Here is a 26,568-nt window from a genome sequence, read left to right as displayed (position 1 = left end):
ATAATGGTGATGTGTGGATAATAGTGGTAAGCACCAGTTAAGACTGGTACACGCTTGCGAAACCAGAATTAAGTGGGGCGTGGCACGAGTAGGTAATCCATTAAACCCAGCAACGATTCCGACACGTGCTGAATACATGATACATGGGTACGTATGCAAGAAAGAAACATTAAATTAGGTGCACTACATAGGTACCTAGCTCGAACTCAACCTTATTAAAAACCTTGCATAAACTGATAAGCATCATGTATTGTATGGTATCCTTTGGTATTGGTAACGCATCTTACTGCGTCTTAGTCAAGAATTGTCTTATATCTATCTCACGTATCCGTTGCTATTTATTATGACTGCATTGTCTTGCCATATTTGTAAAAATAGCATAATTGACGTACCGTTACTGTGGATGATACAAATCAGGTTGGATACGAACAGAACAGCCCAGACAGTTCCCCAAACACGTCGAATTCCAGCCCGTGACGATGTTCGCAGCCAAGAACCGGTCCGAATATCCAATTCCTTACAGATAAAGATACATTAGTAATACTTGATAGGTACTTGCTAAGAAATTCGTAACATCATGTTAGCTAGCACGGCACCATCCCGCTAGCAAGGTGCAATACCTGCCTGCCATCTACCTAAGTTTGTAAAAGACCGAAAATGAATGGGGGTCAGCCTGCCCTACGTAACCTTTAAACCGTCACTGCAAGCAAGTTGCACACATTTCTCCCCTTGTTTCTCCAAACGAGCAAATTATTTCCATAGGAGCGATATTTAACTACGATATCCACAAGTCGTTCGAAATAAAAGATCTATACATAACTGACGTAACTTCACTTCACTTGATGGTGGCGTCCTTGCCTCCGGATCTACTCCTGCTAGTCCCGGCAATGATCTTCTACATAGATACGGGTCTGGTATGCGGTTCGCTGCACGTATCCGGACTACATACAACGTCTCGCATATCTTACGGTCTACCGTCTCAGATAAAAAGACTGCCTACCCTTGATAGGTTTGACAGGCAAAAGCCCACGCCCACACGTCCACGGTTGGTTTAGTATTGCTGCAACATGCAATAGTTAATACCTACCTAACGTATAGTAACTACAGAGATAAGCCTACGAAGCTCGGTTTATATGCGCGCATCAATATTTAAGCTGGCACTACCAAATATTGAGTTGAGCCATTTCAGCCATTGGTTAAATGTAACGTCGAAGAAGCTTAGCCCGTAGCCATGTATTTCGTGATACTCCATTGGGTATTGCGACAGCCCAACGGTTTCATTCTGATCAATCATTAATAAGGCGGTTTAGAATACCTACCAAAGTGTAGGTTGTAGTGCAGTGCTTGATACTCCCTACCGAGGGTATGCACTATAGAGTAGGAGACCCTCTAGCTCGAGAGCTCTAGCTTATCTATAAACAAGCTTCCTTAACCGAAAGCTACCCAAGTAAGTCCAGACGAGTCTAGGCATACGCATATTTAAGATAATGCTACAAAGACGGTTACAATATTGTGTATCATAATTGGATATTTATAGCTACGATTCTTAATAAATACTCAGTAAGTTACATAGGTAATTATATATAAGTTGTGAACCGGTGAACACGACAAGCCATTCAACGCACCATAGATCAGCCGGCGAACATATCTAAGCGCTCTAGAATATTCTTTTTTAGTAGGATTGTTCTATTAGTATTATAATAAGTTCAAGTGGATAATATCGTAATTATCAATAATTGCCGGTTAGAACTGAACAAACGAGCTCGCCGCCTCCGCAGATCGCCAACTCCCTCGGGATATCTATCTATATCTATTATACTAGTATGGAATACCATTGGTCATGAGCTGGAACTGGTCGTACACCATGGTACTGTAACTGCCTGCACTTCTCCTGACCAGGTCCCTCACGAAGTCGGCCGCCTCGCGCTCAGTACGCTCCAGTACGAACCGCTCTTTGAAGAATTTGACACTCTCCGGCTTGAAGCATGGCAGCCCGCTATCCATCATGAGTAAGACAATCTGGCTCAGCTTCTCTGCATGTGGACGACACGCCAAGAAAGATTTCACGCACAGCTCCTCGAACCACTTGAAGGACTGGTGATCTGTACTGCCTCCCATCACAGCCAGCATTTCACCCGTGAGCTTGAAGGGCGCACGCTCGAACCGCACACCGCCAGGAGCGATATCAAAACAAAACCCGAAGTCTATGTGTAAGATATGACCAGCGTCGTCGATCATGATGTTACCATTGTGCCGGTCCTTGAACTGCAGGAGGAAAGATATGATGCTGTAAGCGGCCATGCTTTTCACGAAATTATTACGCGCATGCTGGAAGCGGAGCGAATCTTCGTTGCCGTATTTGCTGATGAAGTAATCGTACAGCCCGTTAACAGCTTCTCGGCCCAGCATATCTCGGGAAATCGAGTTTGGCAAGACGTCGATAACACCGCAGCCTGGAGCAGTGGCAGTCACACGATAAGGGAACACGTAAACATCGAGTCCGACGCTATGGAAGATACCGCGGAACGCCGCAATCATCTGTAAGGCCAACACATCTTGTCGACAGTCATCACCAACCTTGAAGATAGCACTTTGCCAGACCTCGATTGTAGTTTCAGCCGGCGGTTGGCCCGTCTTGCTCATCTCTTGGGATACTTCTTCTGTTTCTTCCACGCCACCTTTCGCTTTTTGGATACGGAATGTAGCCATAAATGGCGCCTTCGCGTGTGATTGAAGCGGTTTTCCAGATTTACGGTCAATGCCGATAACAACGCCATCAGGGTTACTGGGCAAGTAAACACCAACATCGACTTTAATCTTTCGAAGTTCTTCTTCGATCTTTTGCTTCTTCTCCGGCTTGTCACGTTTAATTAGGGGCTTAAGCTTGCCAGATATGCTGGTGACCTCGTCGAAGAACGTAAACTCTCTCTCGTAAAAATTGCGGTCCTCGTCAGAAAAGCTGTTGATCATCTTTTCCATCACCTTGTCGAGAGCAGGCTTTATGGCATCGGGCTAATAGCATGTTAGTACAAGGTCACCAGATTTTGAGATGGTAAGACTTACGATCATAGCGTCGTCGTCTTTATAAGAGTTTGCCTTCATATTCCAGATGATCTGATGGGCAAACAATTGAGAGAACTGCGCTGTTTCAATAATGTAACGTTCCACGTAACCAAGAGCATCAAATCGAAGACCTTGTACAATTTGGGGTACATAGAAAAATGTTACATCGACTGAGTGGTGTTCCAGCGCTCTCATGGCATACTGGATTAGGAACGGATGGTTTCGATAGGATGGCAAGAAGTAGGTAACAGCTGTGACGGGGTTTACAGGAGCCCAGAAGAGTAAGTACTACATTGGTTAGTGTGTTATTATATGAAAGGCGGGAAGGCCATATGGTTCATACCTTAAGCTGGAATCCGACATCAGATGGCAGTTCGCCTCCCAATAATATGGGGAGAGCCTCGGGCTCTAAGATGGCCTTAGCAGGGAAATTTAACAACAGCCAGCGAACCTCATTGTGAACGGCTGGGATCGAAAATCGGTTGACTAGCTCTATTGCTAGAGAAGGATGTTCGGCCCATGCTATGCGAACAAGTGGTTTGAGTGTAGACTTGCGAATTAGCTTTCTATGCCTCATTAATTTAAATGGCCATAAACCTACTTCGAGTGCCGTCCCGGTACGGTGCGTTAGATGTGGCCGGTGATGGTTTTCGCCAAGTGGGTGAACCCAAACATTTAATCTAGTCTGTTCACTCTCAAGTAGAACTTGAAATAATGTCTCTTTTTGGGTTAGGGCCTTAAAGTTGCCAACGGCCTGGGCCCCGACGTAGGAGACCGTCTTGAGAGCACTCAAGACATCAGTTATCAAGCGAACTTCAGTCTTCAACTGAAGGATATTGCTGCCAAAGGACCATTTTGGTGCGAACTTAAACCAACTCAATCCTGCAGATAGAATTTTGTCTTTGAGTCGCCACTGAACCAATGGGCGGACAGCGGTGCTCACCCTTAGCACTCTTAAACTAAAGAGAATAATTCTTAGGCGAATCTCTCTAGCCATTGGGTGAGAGACACCGTTCTTCAGAGCATCGAGTGTCGAGTCAAGCATACGGATAAAGATTCTATGCATATCTGGGCTACCCAATCGGGTAGCATTGAAGTGACTGCTAAAGAATTGTATCAGGCGAGTATGTGGCGCAAGCATACTATGTACCTGCTGTCGGCGCCTTGCAAGCCCTTCGTTATCACTTGGAGCGAATTCCTCCTTAAGGAAAAACGGATCCGGGTGCCTAAGAAGGTTAGTATAAATACGCATCGTCTCAGGGCCTGTCATCTTACATCAGAGTAGGGTTGAACAGCCCAAGTTTATTGTGAATGGCGATTTCCCATTGCTGCGCGATCTCCGCAAGTATTCGAGACTCCATCCTGGGATTCTCGTTTATGACGCCCAGCCAAAGAGATACGCCAAAATTTATGGACTCTTTGGTAAATATCTTGAAGGGAATGCTAACAAGGTAATGTGTAATAGCACTCTCATCCCTCCCACTGCGGCAGAGTAGAGCTGCCGCTCGCCGGAGGATATCTCTCACGTCGCGGAGAGGTGTGGCCTTCTTGCCGCTAAGACGGGATCCCACGTGAGCCAACGCCGTAATAGCATCAGCATGATCGGATGGGGCAGATCTGATGAACGAATCTCGTCGCGTGATGGGCATGGCACTTATTAAATCCTTGCCATGGTTGGGTAGTGCTTCGCCATACCTATATTCTTGGCGAGTTGTGTATTGGGCAACAAAATGAGATGCCGTGTTGATTGCGGTCTGACCAACAGGATCCAGAGAAGTTAATCTCTGATCCGTTGCTGGGATTGAGGAGCCCATTTCCACGGCAAATGACCGGCCAAGCGACATATGCCCATACGCTCCCTCATCTTCAAACTCAGACAAGTAGGTCTGAAGCAAGCCCTTCACATCGGCAGGAGCTAGATTGACTGCCATCGAGACCCATGATTTAGCTCTCATGTAAAGGTTATTAAGCGTAGCCTTTCTGAAAGTATAGTCATCAGAAAGTTCGACAGTAACGTTCCCTAAACGAGATGTAAATACCGATCGTGGATCATACATCTCTGTCTCGGCTTCAAGGCAACTTATCCACATAAGAGATAACAGCTCAAGGAGAGCAAACAGCGACGATTTTTGACAGAGAGATGATGGAATCTCATGAACGAACTTGTCAGCACAATAGAACGCAGCTTGCTGAACACGTTGAATCCGATGACAACACCCGCAGAAAATTGCCGCGAGTTGAGAGGCGGCATAGAGAGCCGAAAAAGTCGGCAGCTTTGCTTCTAGAGTCTTCAACAAATATTTCTCCATCACGACGGCCGTGATGCCTTCCATAACACAGCGTACATCTTCATTGCGCATGCTAGGTTCCAAGAAGTATGAAAGGGTCTTAGTACAATCGCCGGAATCAGCCCTCAAACTTTCAACCAAATACGCGGCATGCAAGAACATGACTTTCCTGTAGCTTAGGCTCTTTATCTGTGCGATTCTCGAGGGCACAAGTTCCGTAAGCTGCCTCTTTTGTTTTGCCTCCCGATCTGAAGTGTTGGCTCGACGAAGGACAGTGTTGAGCTCAATGTCACTCTCAACCTGTTCCCCCCGTTGTTCGGCCACTAGGGGTGGTGAGTGGATGGCCATGATACGCAGTTCGTTAATATACTCCCTGCCCCTCTCTGTTAGAGAGGTAAAACCGTGTACCACGATATTAAACCAGACGTCTCGAATCAGAGAATGTCTATCATCATCTTGGCCAGAAAGTTCGGTAGCAAATTCATGCCTCGACATTAGTATTGCAAGAGGTTGGAGGAGTTGAGCAATTTCGCGGGCTGCAAACTCGACATCAGATTCCTTCATATGCTGGGACTGGTGTATATCCCCCTTAGAGATCAATTCCTCTAGTATGTGGTCCCAGTAGATGTCATATAGCGGAGAATCATGCTTCACATTTTCCGATATGTGATTACGAGCCTTCTTAACCTGTAGACGTTCGTTAGCGATCCATTGTAACCCGATATAAGTGTAAGTCTTACGGCATCAAGGATAATAGCGTTATCTTCAGCAGACGCATTATGGCAGAGCTTGGAATATAATCTAAGAAGAGATCTGAACTCCAGCTGTCCTCCATTTAGAGACAAAACACTTGCTGCGGTAACAATGTGACAGTCGACCGACTGGTTGACCTTTGTTAACTTTTGCAAGAGCATCGCCTGTGCGAGAGCTGTGATCTTCTCATCGTCACACACTTCTGCAATGCCGCATATCGCTTGGACTATATTCGCGTATACTAATGCAGTGTCTTCGTCCCCATGAATTTGGAGCGATATATCACTGCCCGTAGATTGTCCGCCTTGGTACACGCTTGACAACCCACCGAGCTCGCTAGCAGTTCCATTCGGAACATTGTGATCCGCATCTGGGCTTAGCACGTTTCCAAGGGTGTATAGCGTAGTAATAACCGCATCTTGGGACAGCAGACGTAAAGTGAACGCCAAACATTTTGACGCAGTAGCAACGATGCTGCTAGAGGACGTGGTCCGCACGATGAAACGCGGCAGTAATCGAACCACAGTAGGAGCAAAGTTCGGCGAGATTTTGGAAAGTATAGCCATCGAACGAAACACCGTTGATGCTAACATCTCGTCCGCCATTTGCATTGGATTGTCCAAAGATTCCTGTAACCAGCCCATAAGAAGCTCAGAGTCCGCCGCATCTTCATATAGTATAGAGCAGTTTAAATAACTAATGATTACGGCAGCTTTGACGGCGCAAGCTAATCTCTGCTGAGCAGACGAACCGAGCTCAATGAAGTCAGCACTGTCTTCAAGGCGGTCCATTTCCTGCTGCGCAATGTTTGCATATAGCTCAATTGACTGAAAATCGGGATCCGGACCATTTGCAGAGCCTAGCTTCGACATGCCATCCTTAGACATGAATAAATCAAGGATATGGGTGGTTCTGAGAGTCTTGACATCCGCGATTAGTAGCGAAGTAGCAGAGACTAAGAGCCACATGAAGCTCCTCTGAAGTAGCATAGAACCTAAAGGTCGTCCCTGATTGGCGTAATGCCGGAGTATTCTCTTCCAGTCCTTAGCGTTACGGTCCGATATATGGGCATTCCGAATAGTAGAAAATGCAGCATCAACGGCAGTTAAGAAGGATTCGGAGAGCAAGTTGCTAATCTTCCTAATGAGCGCCAATCTTCCACCACTCCTCCAGAAATTAGCTTGAGCAGAAGCAGCATCAAGAAACCCCAGCAAAGAAATAGCTACAGTCGCAATATGGATGGCATCATCTAAATTTGGTTGAGCATCTCCGTTTAGTCTAAGTGGAACTGTGCCCTGTACAGTCGTAGACATTGCAGCCAGGAGGGCCCAGATATTATCAGACACGGTCTCATGTAAGTCATCGTAGTTGTTCCCTAGTGAGAGTAGGGCGGCGGTGACGTGTGAGGCTAAGGCTTCGATAGGGGACGGTTCGATCTTGCTGAAAGCGGGCGAGGGGAGAAAAGTCTGAGCGTGTGCCTCGAGGATATAAGGTATCAATTGGCTAGCTAGCTTCTGAGCACTTTGGCTGCTCTGGACCATCGGTGCGGCTTTGCAGAGGGAAACGAGTACTTCAAATTCACGTATAGTCTTAAGATATTCAGTTAGCTGCTCTGACAACCATTTGTCTCTTTATATTCCGAGGTACTTTACCATGGGAACACGAGCCAACGAGGACGGGTAACCCTTAGCTGAGCCATTGGCACCTTCTTTTCCCCTCCCACGGATGTTTGTAGCTCTACATAATCGATCGAGGTCGGATTTGTCAAAAGAGGTGGTGGAACTCGTGGCCGAGAGTACAGCAATCTTCTGTAACGCCTGCTGACGGATATTGCGTGCCATTTTCGAGCACGATATTATCTAAAAAGAAAAAAACAAACGCTGATCATGTACAGTGGCTTCTAAACGAGAGTGTGATACAGACGAAATGTTTACACAGGACTACAATAAGACCAACGTTTGGGCAAAAAGGAGTGATTGTCGCAAAAGTGGTACAATTAAATTGATGATGGCAGATGGCTGATGGCTGATTCCCCTATCTAAAAATTAGGTGGGTCCCCCACTAATGCTAAGTCAATTGCTACCTAGTGTAGTGACTTAGTCATCAAGAGCTACCCCTGTCAAAAGTGGGCTAAGCCAGAACTCAGCCAGCAAGGCTGCAAGCTCGACGCGCGTGAATGGAAACCTTGAACCTCATCATCAAAGCTCAACTTCAGCCCATTAAACTAGCTTCCCCGGATAGCCTTCCATCACCACAATCCACCACGCCGGAACCACCTGCATCCAACTTTATTTATATAGTACTATCCGGATAATACGACAACGACAATTACCAACATTACCAACATGGCCATGTTCAGCCAGAACCCCGTCCTGAACGGGCCCAACTACTCGTTTGCCGAAGTTCCTAAAGATGCCATCGATGGTTTGCGGGAACACCGTTTCAACCCGTAAGATATTCCAAGATATCCCAACCCTCTAAGATTTTTCTCGCTCGAGCCCTCTCTGCTAAGAAGCTTTACCTAACTTGCTACGTCGTAGATACACCGACAACGGCGGTTCCACCCTCGCCATCGCCGGCGCCGACTTCACCATCATGGCCGGCGACACCCGTCTAACGTCAGGCTACAGCATCAACACACGGTACGCACCCAAAGTATTCAAGATCGGTGGATCCAACTCTTCGCAAGACGACGCAAACATCCTACTATCCGTAGTCGGGTTCGCAGCAGACGGCGAGGCGCTAAAGGAGCGACTTGACGCCATCTGCAAAATGTACCGATACCGTCACGGCAAACCCATGTCCGTCAACGCCTGCGCCAAGCGCCTGTCTACCATCATGTACCAGAAGCGTTTCTTCCCATACTACGTCTATGCTATCCTGGGCGGAATCGACGAGGAGGGCAAGGGTGCCGTATACAGCTACGACCCCGTCGGCAGCTACGAGCGCGAGCAGTGCCGAGCAGGCGGTGCTGCAGGCAGTCTAATCATGCCCTTCCTCGACAATCAGGTCAACTTTAAGAACCAATATGTGCCTGGAAGCGGCATCGGGCACGACCTACAGGAACGAGAGCGCGTGCCGCTACCAAGGGAGGAGGTGGAAATATTGGTGAAGGATGCATTTGACTCGGCGGTTGAGCGTCATATCGAAGTCGGTGATGCACTGCAGGTGGTCATCATTACCAAGGACGGAATCGAGGAGAAGGTTCTTCCACTAAAGAAGGATTAAGGGATTTCCAGTGCTCCGATTACAAGCGACCGTGTACTATATCATAGGCAACGGAGTTCCTTGATGTTTAAATACATCATAACTGACTACTGACATTCTCGAGTATGATCAAACCAGTTCCATGATACCGATATGCCGAAACCGAAAATGTGTGACGGCTATAGTATTGGGTAGCTTGCTCAGACTCCATTATGGCTCGTTAATAGCACTGGCTATCGTAGTAGTCCTAGTCTAGCCATTTAAGCATTAATATGCTTAAGTTTCAGTGATGATATAACATTAGGTACCCATGGCTCCAACCCATATTTGTCTTCATATTAATATGAACGTTGTTGCAGTTACCTAACGTTCAGGTCCAAGACATTAAGACAGGCAAGATAAAACTCTCAGCTACCCAACGTATACCCATCAGCTTATGCTAATTCATAGCGTATTGCCCGTTGGAAGATATTCGTCAAATATTCACTAGCCTTTGACCTATTTGTTCCCTATCTGTTCGTCCCTTCTTATCCTGCCCGAGTACCTAGTTCCATCAGCTCGGTTACCATGTCCCGAAGTGCGAACAGGGCACAAGACGTAGAAATTACAAAAAATTGATGTTGGTCCGATCGATGAGGGGCCTTCCTCATAAGGTAAGACAGCTGCTCTTTATTGCGTTTTGATTGAACATATCCCAGTACCAGATTTGTGGACTAAAAACCGTGTCAAGTTCATACACTACACCCTTTGATTGCAATGTGTTTATTCATCTATGCCATATTATCGTTACTTTTCCCTTAGGTATGCACAGCATTGTCTTTCAAGACATCCACTTTAAAGTTCTACTAAAATATACCTTTGTAGTTAATTTGATTAAGATCTTCAAATGTACAGACGTCTCAAAACCCAATCAATTTACGAGGAGAAATATGTACAGCAGTTCCTAGTATCAATTGGTTCTATAAGCGCCTAGATATTTGCAACTCTACACGATGCATGATACCAAGGTAGGTACCTAGTTACGTTCGCAGAGCCGGGGCCGGTCCGGCTCCGAGTCTTAGTGTATTAATGTAAAAATATCTTAGAGATCTGCGTTTCAAATAACCTGCGCCGAATAAAAGCATGAGATGAAATATGGTTATGAACTGATTGGCGCAGCACCTGCCGCATAAATACGAGGGCTAGAAGAGTCGTTGAGATTCGGTGCTACGATGCATTTTCGGGTCCATACGATAGGTGGCCGGCGGATCCCGCGTAGCGATTGGCGGTCCGTGATTCCGTTATGTCAGCTGACCGGACCACTTCCGAATACCGGGAAAGTCATGCCACTGCCCGCCCAGAGACAACAACACATGACATATCCACGTGAGCTATTCGGCTCCGGCGGTCCTCCGACTTTTACTCGTATTTAGAGATTGTCGCTGCGGACCGCTCCGGTTGGAACGCGTTGAGCCAACTCAAGTTGATGTTAAGAGTAAAGTCTAAGACAATGGCGTTTAACACGCATTTGGACGGGGGAATTTTCGACTCGGTAAGACGGTATTAGCGGGTCAGGTGGCCACGGGGATTTTTTTTTTTTTTTTTATTAGCATAGCTGCATGGGTGAGCCATCCGAAATCCTGCGAATCAATACCCCTTAAGCGGCAGCTAAAATAATTTGCACAGTTTAAACTTGGTTAACAAATGCTTGAATTCGAATAGGGCATATATCACTTCACATCTTCTAAATTTAAAAATCAAAAACGTCAAAATACTCTTTAGCTTTAAAATAATATTTGAAATTTTTGGTAGTTTTTGTTTATTTGATAAAAGTGCCGTTACGAGTAGTACATGTTATTTTAAATGGTAGCCAAGTTCGATGAAGTATGTAAATTATTTTGGCTCCCGCTTACCCCCAGACTCGTCTAGTTCGAAGTCGCCCTTTTCGGCCCTACATTAGGTACCTAGAAGATACGTCGGGATTTGTCTAGGTCGCATAAGATCGAACTTATCTTAGCCGTTTACGTAGCTTACCATGAGCCGGGATTGGCTCAACCTTATTCATATAACTTTTTCGGACCGTAGTCCGAACTGGGATTAAATGGTATGACTTGGTTAACCCAAGAAGATCCCAGTACCATAGTAGGTAGGGGCTACGGTAGGTAATCAGTTCGCCTCGCCTATGCGAAACCGCTAGCTAGCCTCAATAGAGGGTGTATCTCGTTAGTGGTCTTTACCAATTTTTCTACGAAAGCCCTATAGAAAACCAACCGTTGAGTCGCCACAATGAGCCGTCTAATGCGGCCGACCGCGCAGTCTTGTTTTGCTGGGATATAAGCTTAACTGGATGAGCTCTAACTTCTGCCAGCTTGGCTTTTAAAAGCTTAGTCGACTAGAGCAAGGTTACGGTCCTGTGGCTGACGGTTAGTAACGCAAACACCCAGGTATATCCTAGGCGAACGGGAAAGCCGTTGTCTTACGCCACCTTATCTACATGTCAGATCCACGTCAGGAGTTGAGGCGCTTGTTTTAGCCTGCATTGTGTATACCTAGGTAAGTGTGCTTCGTCTGAGCCTCCCCCGCGATTTACATACCAATCACAGTTGGTTCCACGTGGGTGTTTGCTAATTTCCGCGGCTCGAGCTTCCTTCCGGAGTAAGTTAGAACCGCCTCATCGCTCAAGGCGGCTTTGGAGTTAAGGCTAGCAATATGGAGAGAATGACGAAATAGCAAAGGTGTCGACTTTAGGAGATTTGTTTTTTATGTTTTACTTTGAAAAAGAAAAAGAAAATCGGATGTTTTCTAAATAGAATCCGAAAATAGCAACCCAAGTAGACTTTGGAGATACATAGTACATACGTTAAGATAATTATGGTGTTTTTCTACTAGCAATACTATAGCTAAAGATGGCACTGTGAGTAGTCCTATATACACTAGGTAAGGTATTTAACCAGTCACCAATGAAGCGCATTTCGCGCTATCGAATTGTTCCTGGATAGCTACTTACACTAGACTGCCGGCATGAACTGACGGAATAAACTGATAGCACTTAGTTGTCTGCGCTACAGCTCGCCACAATGGTTAAGAAGCTTCGAAGGGAAGAGATAGCCACTTGTAAGCTCCTGATCCAACCAGCTAACACAGCAAGCAAGGCGGATAATGGTGGCTAGTGAAGCACCAAGGCCATCTAATTTTACCTTAAGGCGCCGCCATGGAATATTCCGAGGCCTCCTAGGGCATCTTCTTACCCATCGAGGCGAGCTTACGAATCTAATTAACTTGGCTAGAAGGTTGACAATCCACCAAACTTCAAAAGCGATATATTGTAGTGAAGTATCAGGAGACCTCCGTTTTGTAGATCACTTCCCAAATTAGACCTATCGAGCTCGTATTTTACTACAATCAAGCACCAAGATCTACCAGACAAATGCGTCGAGGTTCATGTCGGCTGGTCATTAGAGAGTGTGGATGTTTTGGGCGTATTTGGATAGTGGCAAGGACGATCACTCACGAAGAAGCCCAGAGGTGTACATGATAATCATGAGGACAAAAGGATTAGAGGGAAATATATGCCAAACCGGGAAAGTGAGGCTGAGTAGTGTAACAAAATAAGTCAACCAGGCTGGCGTCGGCATATCATCCTAGTAACCGCCCTTGTAGATCTTACGGACTGTACGGAGCGGATCACATGCGAACTTCCTCCGGGGGGTACCTGTCCAGCAGCATAACTGGGAACCTTACCGCTTTAAGTAACGTACGTACCTCTTGGGCGTGTAACCAGGTAACACAACCCACCGGGTGTTCGTGTAAAACCAAACCTACGGTATTGAATAATAAAGATGTTATGTACATTATGTACTTATGTACAACTTTGTAGTGCGTCCTCAGTTTTCACTTACAGCAGCAAGGTAAAAACGAGCCTACGAAACTCATTTTAGATTTAGATATCTCTTTCGAAGTTCTGGAACCGGCTGGTAGCACAGAGTAATCTCCGCCCGGAGCAAAGCCTCCGTTGAAGAATTATGTACAGTAGCCCAAAAGATGCACTTATATGATTCGGTGTAAGAGTAACTCCTCTAAATTATCACGAGAAGGGAATTGGGTTAAGTCTTCTTTTACTTTTTAGTAACTACCCTGGGTAAGTAATGCATGTGTGGAAACAACTGCAACTTTTCGCAACGGTGTCGAACACATCATACGGCTGTGGCGCTGCTAGTGATATTCAGAGGCATACCCAACCCAGTCCAATCCTTTACGTGGCGGGTGCCTCGATGGATACCTAGCTAGATATCAGCTAATAAGGTGATGCTTGTAATAACGTGCATGGCTGCAGGATGCATAAGGGACTAATAACATGTTTCTCACTAAAGATAAGCTACTTATGTGTAGTACCTTTCCCCTATGTAGGAAAGCTAGTATAAAGAAATATATGGATATCAAGTTTAGCGGATCATGGTATACATTAGGTAGAGTAGGAAGCGTGGCAATATCGTTGGAAGTACGTAAATGGTTTAAGTTTACGAACAGGGCTAAACGGATTAAGGCTGAGGGGGGAATTGGCGGGTGCGTGGTATGTAAGTGTTATCCGATAGAATTTAATAAATCGGAGGAAGGGAAGGGAAGATGAAGCAAAATAGATTGGGTAAGTTAAAATAGTTACCTGTTAGTTTATACTAGAGGATAGCAAACTCTACTACGACCGATTTACCGTCTTTAAAAAATTAAAGTCTAATGCGAAGGCCGACTCCGTGTTACACAAAAGCCACACGTACATGCATATAGGCATCATATCCCAATAAAACGTATTCTAATATACAATGTAAAGGTCAAATAGTTGTCGATCATCGTTCGGGTTTGTGGCCTGACACTTCTCCGCATTGGAAATGTCTAATGCGACTTTGGCTCACTTATGTAGTGAGGAGTAATGCACAATATGTACGTATACCTGGTAGCCTAGACACATCCCTCGTACTACCGATATACTATGTATGTACATGTTATGCAGTGCCTAGGTACATCGGGCGTAAGATGTATGTACAATTCGTATATGAACTCGCTTAGTAAATGAAACTTAAAAAAAAAAGAAATAAAACGTTATCTCAAATCGGTGTATGCACTATTAATAAAAGTTCGCCTTAACATCATTGACGTTTAAAAACCCCAATCCTCAAATCCCGCTCATATGATACGACGTCACTGTCGCAAAGTTCATAAATACCAAGTTCAGAAGAATTTCATCATCGACACATGGACATCATTTCCCGCTAGGTCCAGGGATCAGCGATCTCCACACCGACCAGGTTGAGGGGGATGGGAAAACACCAATTTCCCCGATCCCAATTGCGACAATCCGACAGAAAGTCGATTGCGGCTCAGTCCGAGGTCTGGGCTCCCATTTCATCATTCTAGCTACCAGGCTTGCCGATCAGATTCGCAGATCTTCATCCTCCACCATTAACCTGGCAAGGAACATCAATCACACGGGCCACAACATGCAACAGCACCACAACAGCAATTGTAGCCAAGGTATGTACAAAACATACTTGCATGCTAAGCTTACTTAGGACTTGGGTACTAACTGTTGTAATGGATGGATTGACGTTTGAACTACATATTATGTAGCTTCTGCTTCTGTTACAGTCGCATTGCAGTGCTATTTCATTCTGAAGTTTTTAAAGATCTACTACGCGGCCCCGTCGGTCTAGCGTTGATGTATTTCTACACCATGCCGAGGTGCGTCCCAGTTATTCTGGAATTGCTTTTTGTACTGCAGCGGGACTCGCTACCTTACCTCCCCTAACAGAATAGCGTACACTACGAGACCCTCTAAATGCGCCGGTGCACCCTTCGTGGGGGTACCAACGGTTAGACGCTCAGAGGAAATCATCTATACTTCGGATTCGTCTATACCCGTTGGAAGATGGCGTTCAGACCAGAAAGAGCCCAAGATCCAAGGTAAATTTTAGTCGTCTCGAATAGTGTCCGAGATCATTAGGTGCCGTTCCGCTCCGCTGCAAGCGTTGCTCAATTACTTTGTGGTTCCTGGATCGTTTCGGCTTTGCGCAGGATTGGTTCGGTCATAGTGACAGCCGCAACCCGTTTAAATGGCCTTACCCAGGAGCAGATTTACGTTCAGATTTTGAACACACCTGGTACCGAATTGTTTTGTGACGAGATCGGCATTACGGATCTAACAAAATCCCATGGAGGCTCACATTCGTACGAGACTCACCTTGCTGAAGGCCCGGCTAGATCTTTTGTGGCTGAGTTAGCGAGCCGAGAAATGGGACATGTCCTGCGAAATGGGATCAGTAATAACTCCCTAGGTAGGTAGGTAGGTAGGTAGGTAGGCTTCATGGGACCCCCCATGGATCCCCCCAAAAAGAAGACCCAAAGGCCTGGTGGCGAAAAAAACCGGCACCAGGCGAAACACCACCGGGCTACTGCAAATTCCCATCTCTCTGTCCCCAATTTTCGTTTCCTCCTATTGGAACTCGTCTAAGCTTATTGGCTGCTCTTGTTACTTTCTTCTACTCCCAACGCTTTGTTCGGCTTCCGTTGTCTATCTGGGCCCATCCGCTGTGAACCCATCCACCCCGGGGGCTTGAAGCCGGGATACTCCTGCATTACTTCTACTATCTGGTTCGTCGTCTGGTCTCCCCTGGTGAAGCCCTACAAGTACTCCCGTACTACCAACTTAGACTTCGCGGCCATGTCTAGGTAAGCTTGACAAGACTAGCTTTTGGCCACCTGCATTGCCGCGAGTCGTCAACTTCCTTGTAATGTTTCTTGAAGTTGTCTCATGATGTTTTCCCTCATACCATACTGCATACTTGCCGAAGGAAAAGGTAAAGATTGTCGTTACATAATGACCGCTTCTTGCTTGATGCCCTAACGACCAGGATTGTCAGAAGTCACGTCGGGCCACATGGGCATCCTAATTAGCCACATCGTCTAATATTCTTGTTGATATCCCCATTTACCTACCTACCTACCTATGTGTCTACTTGTATACCTGCCTATGTGACATAACTTCCTCAGCCAGGACTGAGAGGATAACTACTTGGGCCCAGCTCGTGACACGGACCCTTAACCCTCTCGGTAATCCCATACCGTCGAAGCTCTTCGAGTTCTCTTCTAGACGTTAGGCACAGGCACGGGATACCAAAAGCCCGTAGTCGCTCCCATTAGTAGTCGAAATTTTTATCCTGGGAACCCAATTCTCTCTCTTTAATACCCTATAGTTTCCCAGCTTATGGGTCTATGGATTTGTATTTGTATGCTATCCCTGCGTCCGATCTGTTTTCATCGTTGGATTGGACACTTGGGGAAGTAGATCCATCAAATTTCCCACAAGTATAATCATCCAATCGCTACTTGTGGTGCCACTAGAAAGGTACGCGAGACCTCTTTCCCATACCGATCTTACTACCTTGTCAAGAACCGCCCGGATCTGGGTCACGCCCCGGTCAACTACCGCTCAGCCTTCATTGATTTGCGCCACACCGCACAAGACTCCCTATCACTTCTTTCCCCTAGCCTCATCAAGATCCTTGGACTTGAAACAATTTAGGGTTTGCCGGACGCCATATTACACCTTGTCTATCAAGGCAGTATTAGAAGGCTAAGTCTGCTCGAGTTGTTTACGGGTTCAAAGAAACGCTGCGAGCACTTGACGAACTAGATCTCCCTCGCCGGCCGCCAAAATTATACCTCGGCCTCTGGTGAGACCCAATGGAAGATGTCCCACCGCCTTCGGCGGCAAACAGCGAGTTTACGACTGGAGAGGGTGGCGGTGTCCATCAAGGACGCACCCAGAATGATGGGCGAGCTCTCTTGTCGCATGGCCAAAGTCCCGCAAATGATCCAGCATTCCAAGCCCAGTATCAGCAACTCTACGGACCATCCCCTAATATATTCTCAGGCCAAATCGACATGTCTCACCCCCAAGGGCCTAGCCGTCAGGGACCTTACAACATGACCGCGATGGCCAGCGCACTTCCCCAGCATGGATACAGACCTGGCTATAATCCGGGACAGCTACAGCAACGATTCAACACCGGTCCGTCGTCTAATATGATTCAGCACATGCCACAAGTAGCGCAGTTCGCTGGTCATCCGAACATGGCCCAGCTAGGAGGTCAGCCCTATTATGTTGCCCAACATCCGCAGATGGCGCCGTACTACAATGCCCATTTATCGCCGTCGCAGCAACAACATCAGACATCCCAACAACCGAGCTTATCCCCACGACATAGCTTAAGCTACTATTCGAACCCAGTTATGATGAATCAGTCTCAACATGCTCTCCCCGCCGGTTATTATTATCCTACATCGAACCAATTTGCGTCTCCACATTCTATCAATGGCCAGGTGGCACCAGGACAATATTTCATGGCAGACGGCGCGTCGAGTGATCCGCGGGGGCAGTCACCATTGCGCGGGAACGATCAGGCAGGCGGGATTGCAAACTTTGTTCGAGGAGATAGTACGACTGCCTAGCCTTAGATGAGGAGTGTTGAAATCGCTAATGATATGTTTTCTTAGTGTCTCCAGAGGCGCGGTCCAACATCGTCCGAGGACCTCCAAGGAAGCCTCGACAAAGCGGTAAGTGTTTTCGTTGCTGCTACTTGAAGATATTTGTAACACTAAGCCTTGCTAGGTCATGCCATCTGGATAGGGAATCTACCCCCACAGACCGATTTGATGAACCTGGTACATCACGTTTGCAAAGAGGCGATAGGGCTGGAGTCACTCTTCCTTATCTCGAAGAGTAATTGTGCTTTTGCCAATTTTAAAGACGAGCAAAGCTGTGTTGCAGCTCAGCAAAAGCTTCACGATTCGAAATTCCAGTCAGTACGACTAGTTAGCCGGCTACGAAAGAGTACAGTCGAAGGAGCTGGTGGACAGACGGCTCCTACGGGACCAGCAGCAACTTCTCCAAGCGGAAAAAATACATCTACTGGGACTACGAAGAGCTTACAGGACAACCCTCCAGAACCTACAACTTCAGTAACCGATACGCAACCAGAGCAGAAAAACGCGCCTAATAGTGACGGTAGTGCACAAAGAGATAAGTTTTTTATACTTAAAAGTCTCACGGTGGAAGATTTGGAACTGAGTGTTCGGACCGGCTTGTGGGCAACCCAATCCCATAATGAAGAAGTATTAAATAATGCGTTTAAAGTAAGTTGTATTCATAACTATCTTGAATTCATTGTATCCTATTCTAATGAGGAATACAAACAGGCAGTTGATAATGTTTATTTGGTGTTCTCTGCAAACAAATCAGGGGAATATTTCGGTTATGCCAGGATGACCTCGCCCATCAATGATGATCCAGCGGCCGCCATTGAGTTTGCACCTAAGGCACAGACTACGAGTAATCTAGATCTTCCTAAAGCTATCCCAACTGAAGCTACGGACACCTGCCCGAGAGGACGAATTATCGACGACTCGGCTCGGGGGACAATATTTTGGGAGGTAGAACGAGAAGATGTGGACGCAATCGTCGACGGGGAAGATTCTGAAGATTTGGCTAGTGTGAAGAGTGGCCAAGATGGCGAAGGGGGGCCTAGCAAGGCATGGGGCAAGCCCTTCAAGCTTGAATGGTTATCGACTACGAGATTACCGTTCTATCGCACACGCGGGCTACGAAATCCCTGGAACTCCAACAGGGAGGTTAAAATCGCAAGAGACGGCACGGAGCTAGAGCCGACGGTTGGTAGGAGGCTGATTGGTTTGTTCAACCGTATCCAGAGCCCTGTGTCTATACCTATGGGTGCACGACCGGGTATGCCGATGGTTGCAGGATATCCGCCGCCGACTATGCCTCCCCCTTACCGATGACGACAGCGAGTCCCATTGTGATGGGCGCGCGCCACGAAATTCAAAAGAGGTGGCAAAAGGCCGAGCTAGTCTCGGCTTAGCTATGCTGAGCGTAGCAAACGGAGCGGGAGAAAAAAAGAAGTGATGCTGGTCTATACCCACATCACGTTGTTGTAGTGTATATACACGTCTTGACGGAAAAGTGGCGCCTCATGGTATTGTACTATAGATAGCGCCCCACAGCAAGCCGACGATTGCAGTGTTCTAGTGTATGCTCTATAGTATTACGTATAATGAAGGAGAAACACGATGGAAACGCCATTTGCATAAGCATCGTCATTATCGAACCATGTGTACGTGATTATGGGGATTGCCAAGCACTTTGACAATATCTTTTGGGACGACGTTGAGCATTTTTAGTATATGTTATTTGAGATTCCGATGTTCCCTGGACCCTTATGGCCATCATTAGCCCGAAGGAGACCATAATACAGGCCCCCAGATTGCCCGAAACACAACCCATCCCTGTCAGTCTGTCAGTCTGTCAGTCTATCGGGTACATTAGGTATGTTATATGTAGGTAGGGTTGTGTGGATGACATGTCTGCATGTATGCCGTATACGCCAAAACGGGTCAAAATAATCTGCCAGGCGTCAACTCGTCAACCCGTCAACCAAGGGGAGAGCCACCGGCGTCATATCCGCCCAAACAGAACCGTGGGATTGCAAAATATGGATTGAAGAGCAACGTCATCGCAAGTAACAAGCATTCTAACATGGATAGCCAATCCCCATATTCACGTGCTCACTTGAATAATTACCAATTCGGTCGTTCATGCGGGGGGGCTGACGGGGTAAGATCTACCTTCACTACGTAATCTCGGTATGAGATGGGTAAATTCGGGCTTTGCGATGGAGAATACTAAAAGAATTCAATGAAAAAAAGTATGTAACCTAACCTACATACAGTAGGCATCCGATTGCCCGGGTTTGGATTCTGGCCGGAGGTGACGTCATGATTCGCACACGGATGCCGGCCGGTCAAGATGGGACCCCTGCCAAGACTTTTAGTATCTCTTGATGATTAAGCACGCACCGCATTATGAACAAAGTTACCTAAGGTACCTAGGTACCTTAGGTACCTAACGAGTTAGGGCTGAATCATCAGATTTACCATAGGTACCTAGGTATCTAGGTATTTATGCAGATCGCACCGCCACATAGCCACCATAGCCATATCATGTAGGTATGTATGAGGTAAGGCGTAGGTATCTAATTACCTAATGGAGATATATGGAGATGTATGGAGATGGCGAAGTGGTTAAGTAATCTGAAGAAATTCCAAAATTAGGTATCCACCTTAGGTACCTAAGGTAGGTATGTACATATGTATGTAAAGGAGGTTTCCGAGCCACATGATTTAAGCCACAGATAAGCCACGGAAAGCTACAGAAAGCTTTCGAGTCGCAGATGGAATTGAATTGGAATTGTTACCCAAGTTACCCACCCACCTATCACGCTTCGCTCACCTGTTGTTAGTTGACATATCTCAAAGACAGCAATTCTAAGACGATGCGTATGTAGAATAGTTGTGATAATTATAGTTCTTTTTCATTTGTAGAATAATAGGATTGAACAATGAATCGAATGATGAATGTTGCGGGGGCTGGCGTGACTAAAGGCTGTAATGTCGTAAAGCTGTGAAGCTACGAAGAAGCAGCCAAAACTCTAACCTAGAAGTTTCCAGCCAATTCTCACAAGTTCGCACAAGTTCGCGCACCATCGTGAGACCTATCGTCTCCCCCCAACGGAAGTAAGCATCATACATCATCATATGTCCAACTATAATACGTAATTGATTGTTTGTAGAAACGTCTGTATTATTCTAGATAGCTTTAGACCCTTCTAAAATGATTCCATCGCAATTCTATAGGCCATTCGTGAAGATGGTAGAACATACTCACCTCATGACTTTTCAATTATTTAAGGAGCCTCAGATATTGTGAGACTTGCTTCTTCTCTTTCCTCAGATCAGACACAAATCAGAACAACAAACACACGCAAACAAACAACAAGCCTTTTATGAAATCTTTCGCTCGCACTCTTACAAGAGTAAGACCGCAACGAACCATCAAGCCTAAATACCTTAAACCAAACAACACTTCAATTTCACCTGTTAACAACTTCCACACTACTACCAAAATGTCGGTATTCGGACCTCGATTCTACTCTTCTCCCGAGCCCAACTTCACCGGCCTCTTCCGACTAATTGACGACTTCGACCGCTACGCCGGACAGAGCGAGAACGGCGGAACTACTCAACAAACCGGTCGTCATGGTCGTCACCTACCGACCTTCACTCCCAAGTTCGACTTGAAGGAGACCGAGAACACCTACGAGCTCCACGGAGAACTGCCAGGCATTGAGAAAGACCAAATCAACATCGAGTTCACCGACCCGCAGACCATTGTTATCCGCGGTCGCGTTGAGCGCTCCTACACCTCCGGCACACCTCCAGCCGGTCTCCTCGAGAAGGGCCAGGATCAGTCGAAGGGCGCTATTGCCGACGCCCCTAAGGAGCAACACCACAAGCCCACAGTTGAAGATGCTCCCGAGGGCGGCAAGACTGACACCACCGTCGCCGAGACCAACAAGAACAAGGCGGCGGCCGAGCAGTCCAAGCAGCAACCCCAGCACAAATTCTGGGTCTCGGAGCGCAGCGTCGGCGAGTTCTCCCGAACCTTTCAGTTCCCTACCCGCGTCGACACCGACAACGTCAAGGCCTCCCTTAACAACGGAATCCTGAGCATCGTGGTCCCCAAGGCCAAGAAGCCCGAGGGCCGCAAGGTCGTCATCAACTAAGCGGATTTACTGATTTGATCCGTTCCTTTCTTTGATATATAATTACCACTAAACTCTCCTTACACTCTTTTCTTACTGCACTACTCTCCTTTCTCTCGTTCATGAATACGACATCACGTCTTCGGCAAGGAGTTTTCGGACGGCATTGCGCAATGGAGGATTAGGTACAACGGATGAAAATTGATTTGGCCGGTCTGGCGTCTGACAATCATTCTCGGGAAAAGTGATTCGCGGAGGATTTGTGATTCCTGGTAGTTTTCCATCGACCTAATGATGAGTTGTTTCTGCGGAGGAAGGTAATGCATTATGCTAGGGCTTATGGGTTATAATTGATGATAGCATATCGTTAATAAAAGTTTTTGTTAAAAAAAGCCTGTCTATTTTAAGATGCTCAGCTCAGTGACATGATAGGTACTTTTTGATAACTTTGGGATGAAGTGAATTATGAATGATACCACGGAATGTAAGCACCTTGTTGATGGGTGGTTACACAATATCCCGAGTTGACCCGTTGGGAATATAAGTTGTAGGTACTCGAAGGAGTTCTATAATTATTAAGAACTAGACTTCCTTAGGAGCTATTATGAGTTCTGTCCTCATAGACTCCTTGTCCCTTTATAAGAGATACTATGATTTAGTATAACTACATGTTATGATGTTCTGAATAAAGCCTCATAAATCTCAAGGTCATCTGCCCTGCTGCCTCAACACTTATAGGAGGATTAATATAAATATCACACCACGTGCGGGGATGACATGCATTAAGTGCTTTCAGCTGAGGCCTTTGCTACTAGTCTAACATTGAACAAAAATGATGTATCGTCTATTCTCGTCTCCCAACCAAGTACACCTCCTACAAAAGTCCGCCGCTATTCTACTTTGAGATGCTCTATCGTCTTATACTACCGAAGATACTACCGAAGCATGGGCCATGAGGCGTTGGGAATTTCCTTACGTGGCGTAAACGTGAATTAATCCCCGTGCTTAGATTTAGATCTCAGGTATAAGTAATAAAACTCCGAAGATCCCTCGGAGAAATGACTTTAACATTCGATTCCCTCCTGCAGTTAGGCCCTTACGGTATGGAGCATCGCGCAGCTGACTCTTTGTCGTTTGCTTATCCCTTTCGTCCCACGCCCAAGGACACCGAGGAGGTGCGCTCTATTCTAGAACATAAAGTACCGCCAGAACTTGCCATCCAGATAGTCTCCGTCGGGTACAACCCGTGGCTTGTGAAACGGAAAGTCCACGAGCAGGAGTACTACGCCGACTACACGAAACCTGACGCGGAACACTGTGTTGCGGGCTTATATCTTACTACCGAGTGCATTCCCAACGACGGACGCAGAGCCATTCCACAACGCATCATCTTCCAGACGAGCGCGGCGTATCAAGGATATATAGCTCACGATGGAAAGGATGGCTTCCTCAACAGTCACACGCGGTTCGACGCTAGCATTCTACGCCCTTTATCTCCGAAAGTAGAGGGGAAGGGCCAAGATACGCCTCTCGAAGACGTCCTCCTGGATACCTGGTGGGATCCTACGTCTGCCGCGGACGTTCTGAGGGAGAAAGGGTGGGACTTTGTGGCGGCAAAGGACGGGCGCATTGAATGGCGAGTGTGCAACAATAGCGAGGCGTACAGCGAATATCAGGATTATAAGGTTGAATGGAGAAGGGGCGTTCAGGCAGAGGCCGAGGACGATGGGCCGGTAGGGGAAGGCGAGGGGTTTTTGGAGCTGTTAGAGCCGGGATTCATTGTCGTGCTTTGGGTTAGGACTGGAGTAAGTTCAATTCAATCCTGTAATACGATATTGTTGCTAAGCTTGATCGCTGACTTGAATCACGTATAGTTAAGATGTTGGTGCAATAAGGTTCGAGCAGCAACTATTGAGATTGAATATGAGCTACCGTAAGGGGCTGGCTTATGGGTACAATAATCTTATAAGACTGCTAATTTTGATATTGTATAGAGTGATGCTATTTTTAGATTACCGTGACGGGCCTACAATGTAAATTACCCCATAAAACGGGTATACGCACTTAGCCACGAAAATTACTATAAATTAACACCCTTTAATTTTACCTTATTACTTTTATAAAACGTCGATATTTTTAAATAATAACAATAAATATTTATAAATTTTTTAATATATTTAAGTTATTTACATTTAAGCGAATTAATTAATATTAAATTTAATAAAATGCGACCGTATTTTATAATATAATTAAAAAAGTAATTTATAAATAAAAGATATTAATTTAAAAATAAAACTATATTAATTTACGAATAATAACATGTAATTTATAAATAAAATTAATTAATTTTTTATAATAATATATTTAATAACATTTATTTATATTAATTAAATTAATTTAATAAAACGAATTTAATAATATTAAAATCGTATAATAATACCGTATTTTAAGTAAAATATTAAAAAGTAATAAAAAACAAATATAATAATCGGCTTAATAAACTTAATTAAATAATTTTAACTTAAAAACGTTTTTACGATTTTTTAATTTTTATACATAAAATAATATAATTAAATTAATTTAATTATTACATCGTTAAATTATTATATTATTACATCATTTAAATCATTAATATAACCTTTTTTTCGTATATATTAACCGTATTTTAAAAATGTTATAAAATAAAATAAAACTATATCATTTTATTAATAATTTTAATGGTCGGGTACATATATTTATTCTATAAGATAATTTACATTATAAGCCCGACAAAATAATTTAAAAATAACATCACTCATTATATATTAATCCGGGGTTTCATGGTATTAGTAAAGGCATTCGATTACAGGTAGGTACATTTAGAATTTAATCTTAATTCAATACTCATTAGCGGAGTAATAGATTGGTTGAAGTCTTAGGATGCATAGTGGTTAACTAACGCTTTTTAACACAAAGTTCAAATACTGCTATAGAAAGGGTGACGATGCCCGAATTAACCACGATCCGGAGGGTACTTCTTAACTTTAATGAAGACGGCTTGGATTTCGTTTTACTTGAGGCATATATTCGTTTAGGAAAAATTATAACTGATTATCGTTCGGCCAGCATTATTGCGGTTAAAGATTCGACGATAATAGTCGAAATTCGTACAACCTATCTGATTAGAATCTGATTTATATGGTGATCTGGGAGCTTACCAAAACTGTGATTTTCCAAACTACCCAAGATATTAAGGAAGGCCGAGATGATCATGAAGACAGACTACTTAGTGACTGCCGCTAACCCTCCCGTTGTACTTCCCACTCAACCGTCACTCTGATACCCCCGGCTTCTCGCCCTAGAATACAACCGGCAACACGGTCTCTATTGTGCGCCTGTGGTAGAATCGAGATTTCGTTTTCATGGTCTATAATAGTCCCTCGACGCGTACTTGGCTCGGTAGTTGAGATGGAGACCTCATGCAACGGTATGCATACGCGATTACCCCTGGCCTCGCCCCTTTCCTGTTGAGACCTGTCGAAATCTGTCCCGGCGCTCTTTCTGCTAGAACAAGCCTTATTAGAAAACATACCCCACGTGAGCACGCTTGAGAATCTGGTGCCAAGTGGTCTGAGAAGGGGGAGACAGGCATTGATAATGCCAAGACAAGGCTCCAAGATTGCCCAGATACCATCCTCCGCTATTTGATATGGAATCTCGCTTAGTGGCAACCGCGCATGGGTCCAAATCCGGAGAGATGTTATGATACATATTCTGAATGAGGTAAGTTCATGTTTCTATAGTCCAACGGCACGACCAGTTATCTTACAATAACCCCACAGTGAATATACCAATAAGCATCAACTTCTTTCTCACTTCCAAACGTAACCGCCAAATTTGTGGCAGTGGAAGGAAGAAGACTATAATGTCAAATACCATATTAATAATTGGATCAATTAGATATGCAGCGTTCAAGTTGATGCAATGAGCAGCCCGGTTTGCTGTAAATAAATCGGGATTCCACGTCGCCTCGAAGGGCGTGCAGAAGAAGAACATCCTGACAAGTACGCATACTGCGTTGGCAGCTATGAGACCCATAACGATATAGCAGAGTATATGGAAACGTCTATTAGGAAATATCGTAACGTAGAAATGGAGTATGCTAATTTTTATCAGGCTATTGGCGACGGTCCACAGGGGTTCTGTGGCCAAGTAGGCTTTGTACAGGCGAGGAATAGTCACAGGCCAATATTCAATAAGATATTCTATATGATACCCACTTCCTCCAGCAATGGATATGTATAAATTCAAAGCAGCGTGGCCGCAATTGAAGATTGATGCGGCGACGATCGCCCAGTCGTGAACCGCAATATTTTGACCTGTTATCTTCCGAGCCCATAGTCGAAGTGCAACGGCCAAGATCGAAAAGGGGATGAATATCGAGATTATGATAATTAGCTTAACGGCTCTTGCAGTTAACGGTGGGTTCCCCGAAGGATCCCCGGGTCTTTGGCTTGCAATGACGGCCATTTTCGCCGATAGAAGAGATATCCATAAACCCAGGACTTAACACAGACAAGCTGGAGATAAGAAAAAGCTTATAGACTATGCATAAAATGGACTACGTAATA

General features: G+C 45.4%; 7 protein-coding genes across 7 annotated transcripts; 5 read left to right on the top strand and 2 right to left on the bottom strand.

The window, feature by feature from the left end:
• The first annotated feature begins 687 nt into the window (after positions 1-687).
• On the top strand, positions 688-1,502 carry F5Y00DRAFT_223185 (uncharacterized protein). Its single transcript, XM_048005841.1, has one exon. The coding sequence runs from the start codon at positions 843-845 to the stop codon at positions 1,053-1,055; it is 213 nt and encodes a 70-aa protein (XP_047870392.1). The 5' UTR covers positions 688-842; the 3' UTR covers positions 1,056-1,502.
• A 9-nt stretch (positions 1,503-1,511) lies between these two features.
• F5Y00DRAFT_223179 (uncharacterized protein) lies at positions 1,512-8,108 on the bottom strand. Its single transcript, XM_048005840.1, has 7 exons — positions 7,757-8,108; positions 6,092-7,693; positions 4,339-6,038; positions 3,665-4,289; positions 3,407-3,613; positions 3,064-3,351; positions 1,512-3,012 (listed from the first exon to the last, which is right to left on the bottom strand). The coding sequence occupies exons 1-7, from the start codon at positions 7,943-7,945 to the stop codon at positions 1,819-1,821; spliced, it is 5,805 nt and encodes a 1,934-aa protein (XP_047870391.1). The 5' UTR covers positions 7,946-8,108; the 3' UTR covers positions 1,512-1,818.
• A 156-nt stretch (positions 8,109-8,264) lies between these two features.
• Positions 8,265-9,461, top strand: F5Y00DRAFT_223178 (N-terminal nucleophile aminohydrolase). Its single transcript, XM_048005839.1, has 2 exons — positions 8,265-8,553; positions 8,645-9,461. The coding sequence occupies exons 1-2, from the start codon at positions 8,450-8,452 to the stop codon at positions 9,330-9,332; spliced, it is 792 nt and encodes a 263-aa protein (XP_047870390.1). The 5' UTR covers positions 8,265-8,449; the 3' UTR covers positions 9,333-9,461.
• Positions 9,462-17,024: 7,563 nt separating this feature from the next.
• F5Y00DRAFT_256954 (uncharacterized protein) lies at positions 17,025-19,139 on the top strand (the record flags this gene model as incomplete). The annotated part of the gene is made up of 4 exons (XM_048010493.1): positions 17,025-17,778; positions 17,838-17,897; positions 17,953-18,476; positions 18,540-19,139. The coding sequence occupies 4 exons, from the start codon at positions 17,025-17,027 to the stop codon at positions 19,137-19,139; spliced, it is 1,938 nt and encodes a 645-aa protein (XP_047870389.1).
• A 1,966-nt stretch (positions 19,140-21,105) lies between these two features.
• On the top strand, positions 21,106-22,350 carry F5Y00DRAFT_223168 (HSP20-like chaperone). Its single transcript, XM_048005838.1, has one exon. The coding sequence runs from the start codon at positions 21,200-21,202 to the stop codon at positions 21,977-21,979; it is 780 nt and encodes a 259-aa protein (XP_047870388.1). The 5' UTR covers positions 21,106-21,199; the 3' UTR covers positions 21,980-22,350.
• Positions 22,276-24,052, top strand: F5Y00DRAFT_223166 (uncharacterized protein). Its single transcript, XM_048005837.1, has one exon. It carries the CDS (start codon positions 23,017-23,019, stop codon positions 23,830-23,832), a length of 816 nt encoding a protein of 271 aa, XP_047870387.1. The 5' UTR covers positions 22,276-23,016; the 3' UTR covers positions 23,833-24,052.
• A 1,184-nt stretch (positions 24,053-25,236) lies between these two features.
• Positions 25,237-26,467, bottom strand: F5Y00DRAFT_267616 (uncharacterized protein; the record flags this gene model as incomplete). Its single annotated transcript, XM_048012100.1, has 2 exons — positions 25,237-25,711; positions 25,767-26,467. 2 exons carry the CDS (start codon positions 26,465-26,467, stop codon positions 25,237-25,239), a joined length of 1,176 nt encoding a protein of 391 aa, XP_047870386.1.
• Between the last annotated feature and the right edge of the window lie 101 nt (positions 26,468-26,568).

The sequence above is a fragment of the Daldinia vernicosa genome (genome assembly GCF_022497035.1).
Source record: "Daldinia vernicosa strain CBS 139.73 unplaced genomic scaffold F5Y00scaffold_1, whole genome shotgun sequence".
NCBI lineage: Eukaryota > Fungi > Ascomycota > Sordariomycetes > Xylariales > Hypoxylaceae > Daldinia > Daldinia vernicosa.
The sequence above is the reverse complement of the archived record's forward strand: the minus strand, read 5'-3'. Positions and strand labels throughout refer to the sequence as shown.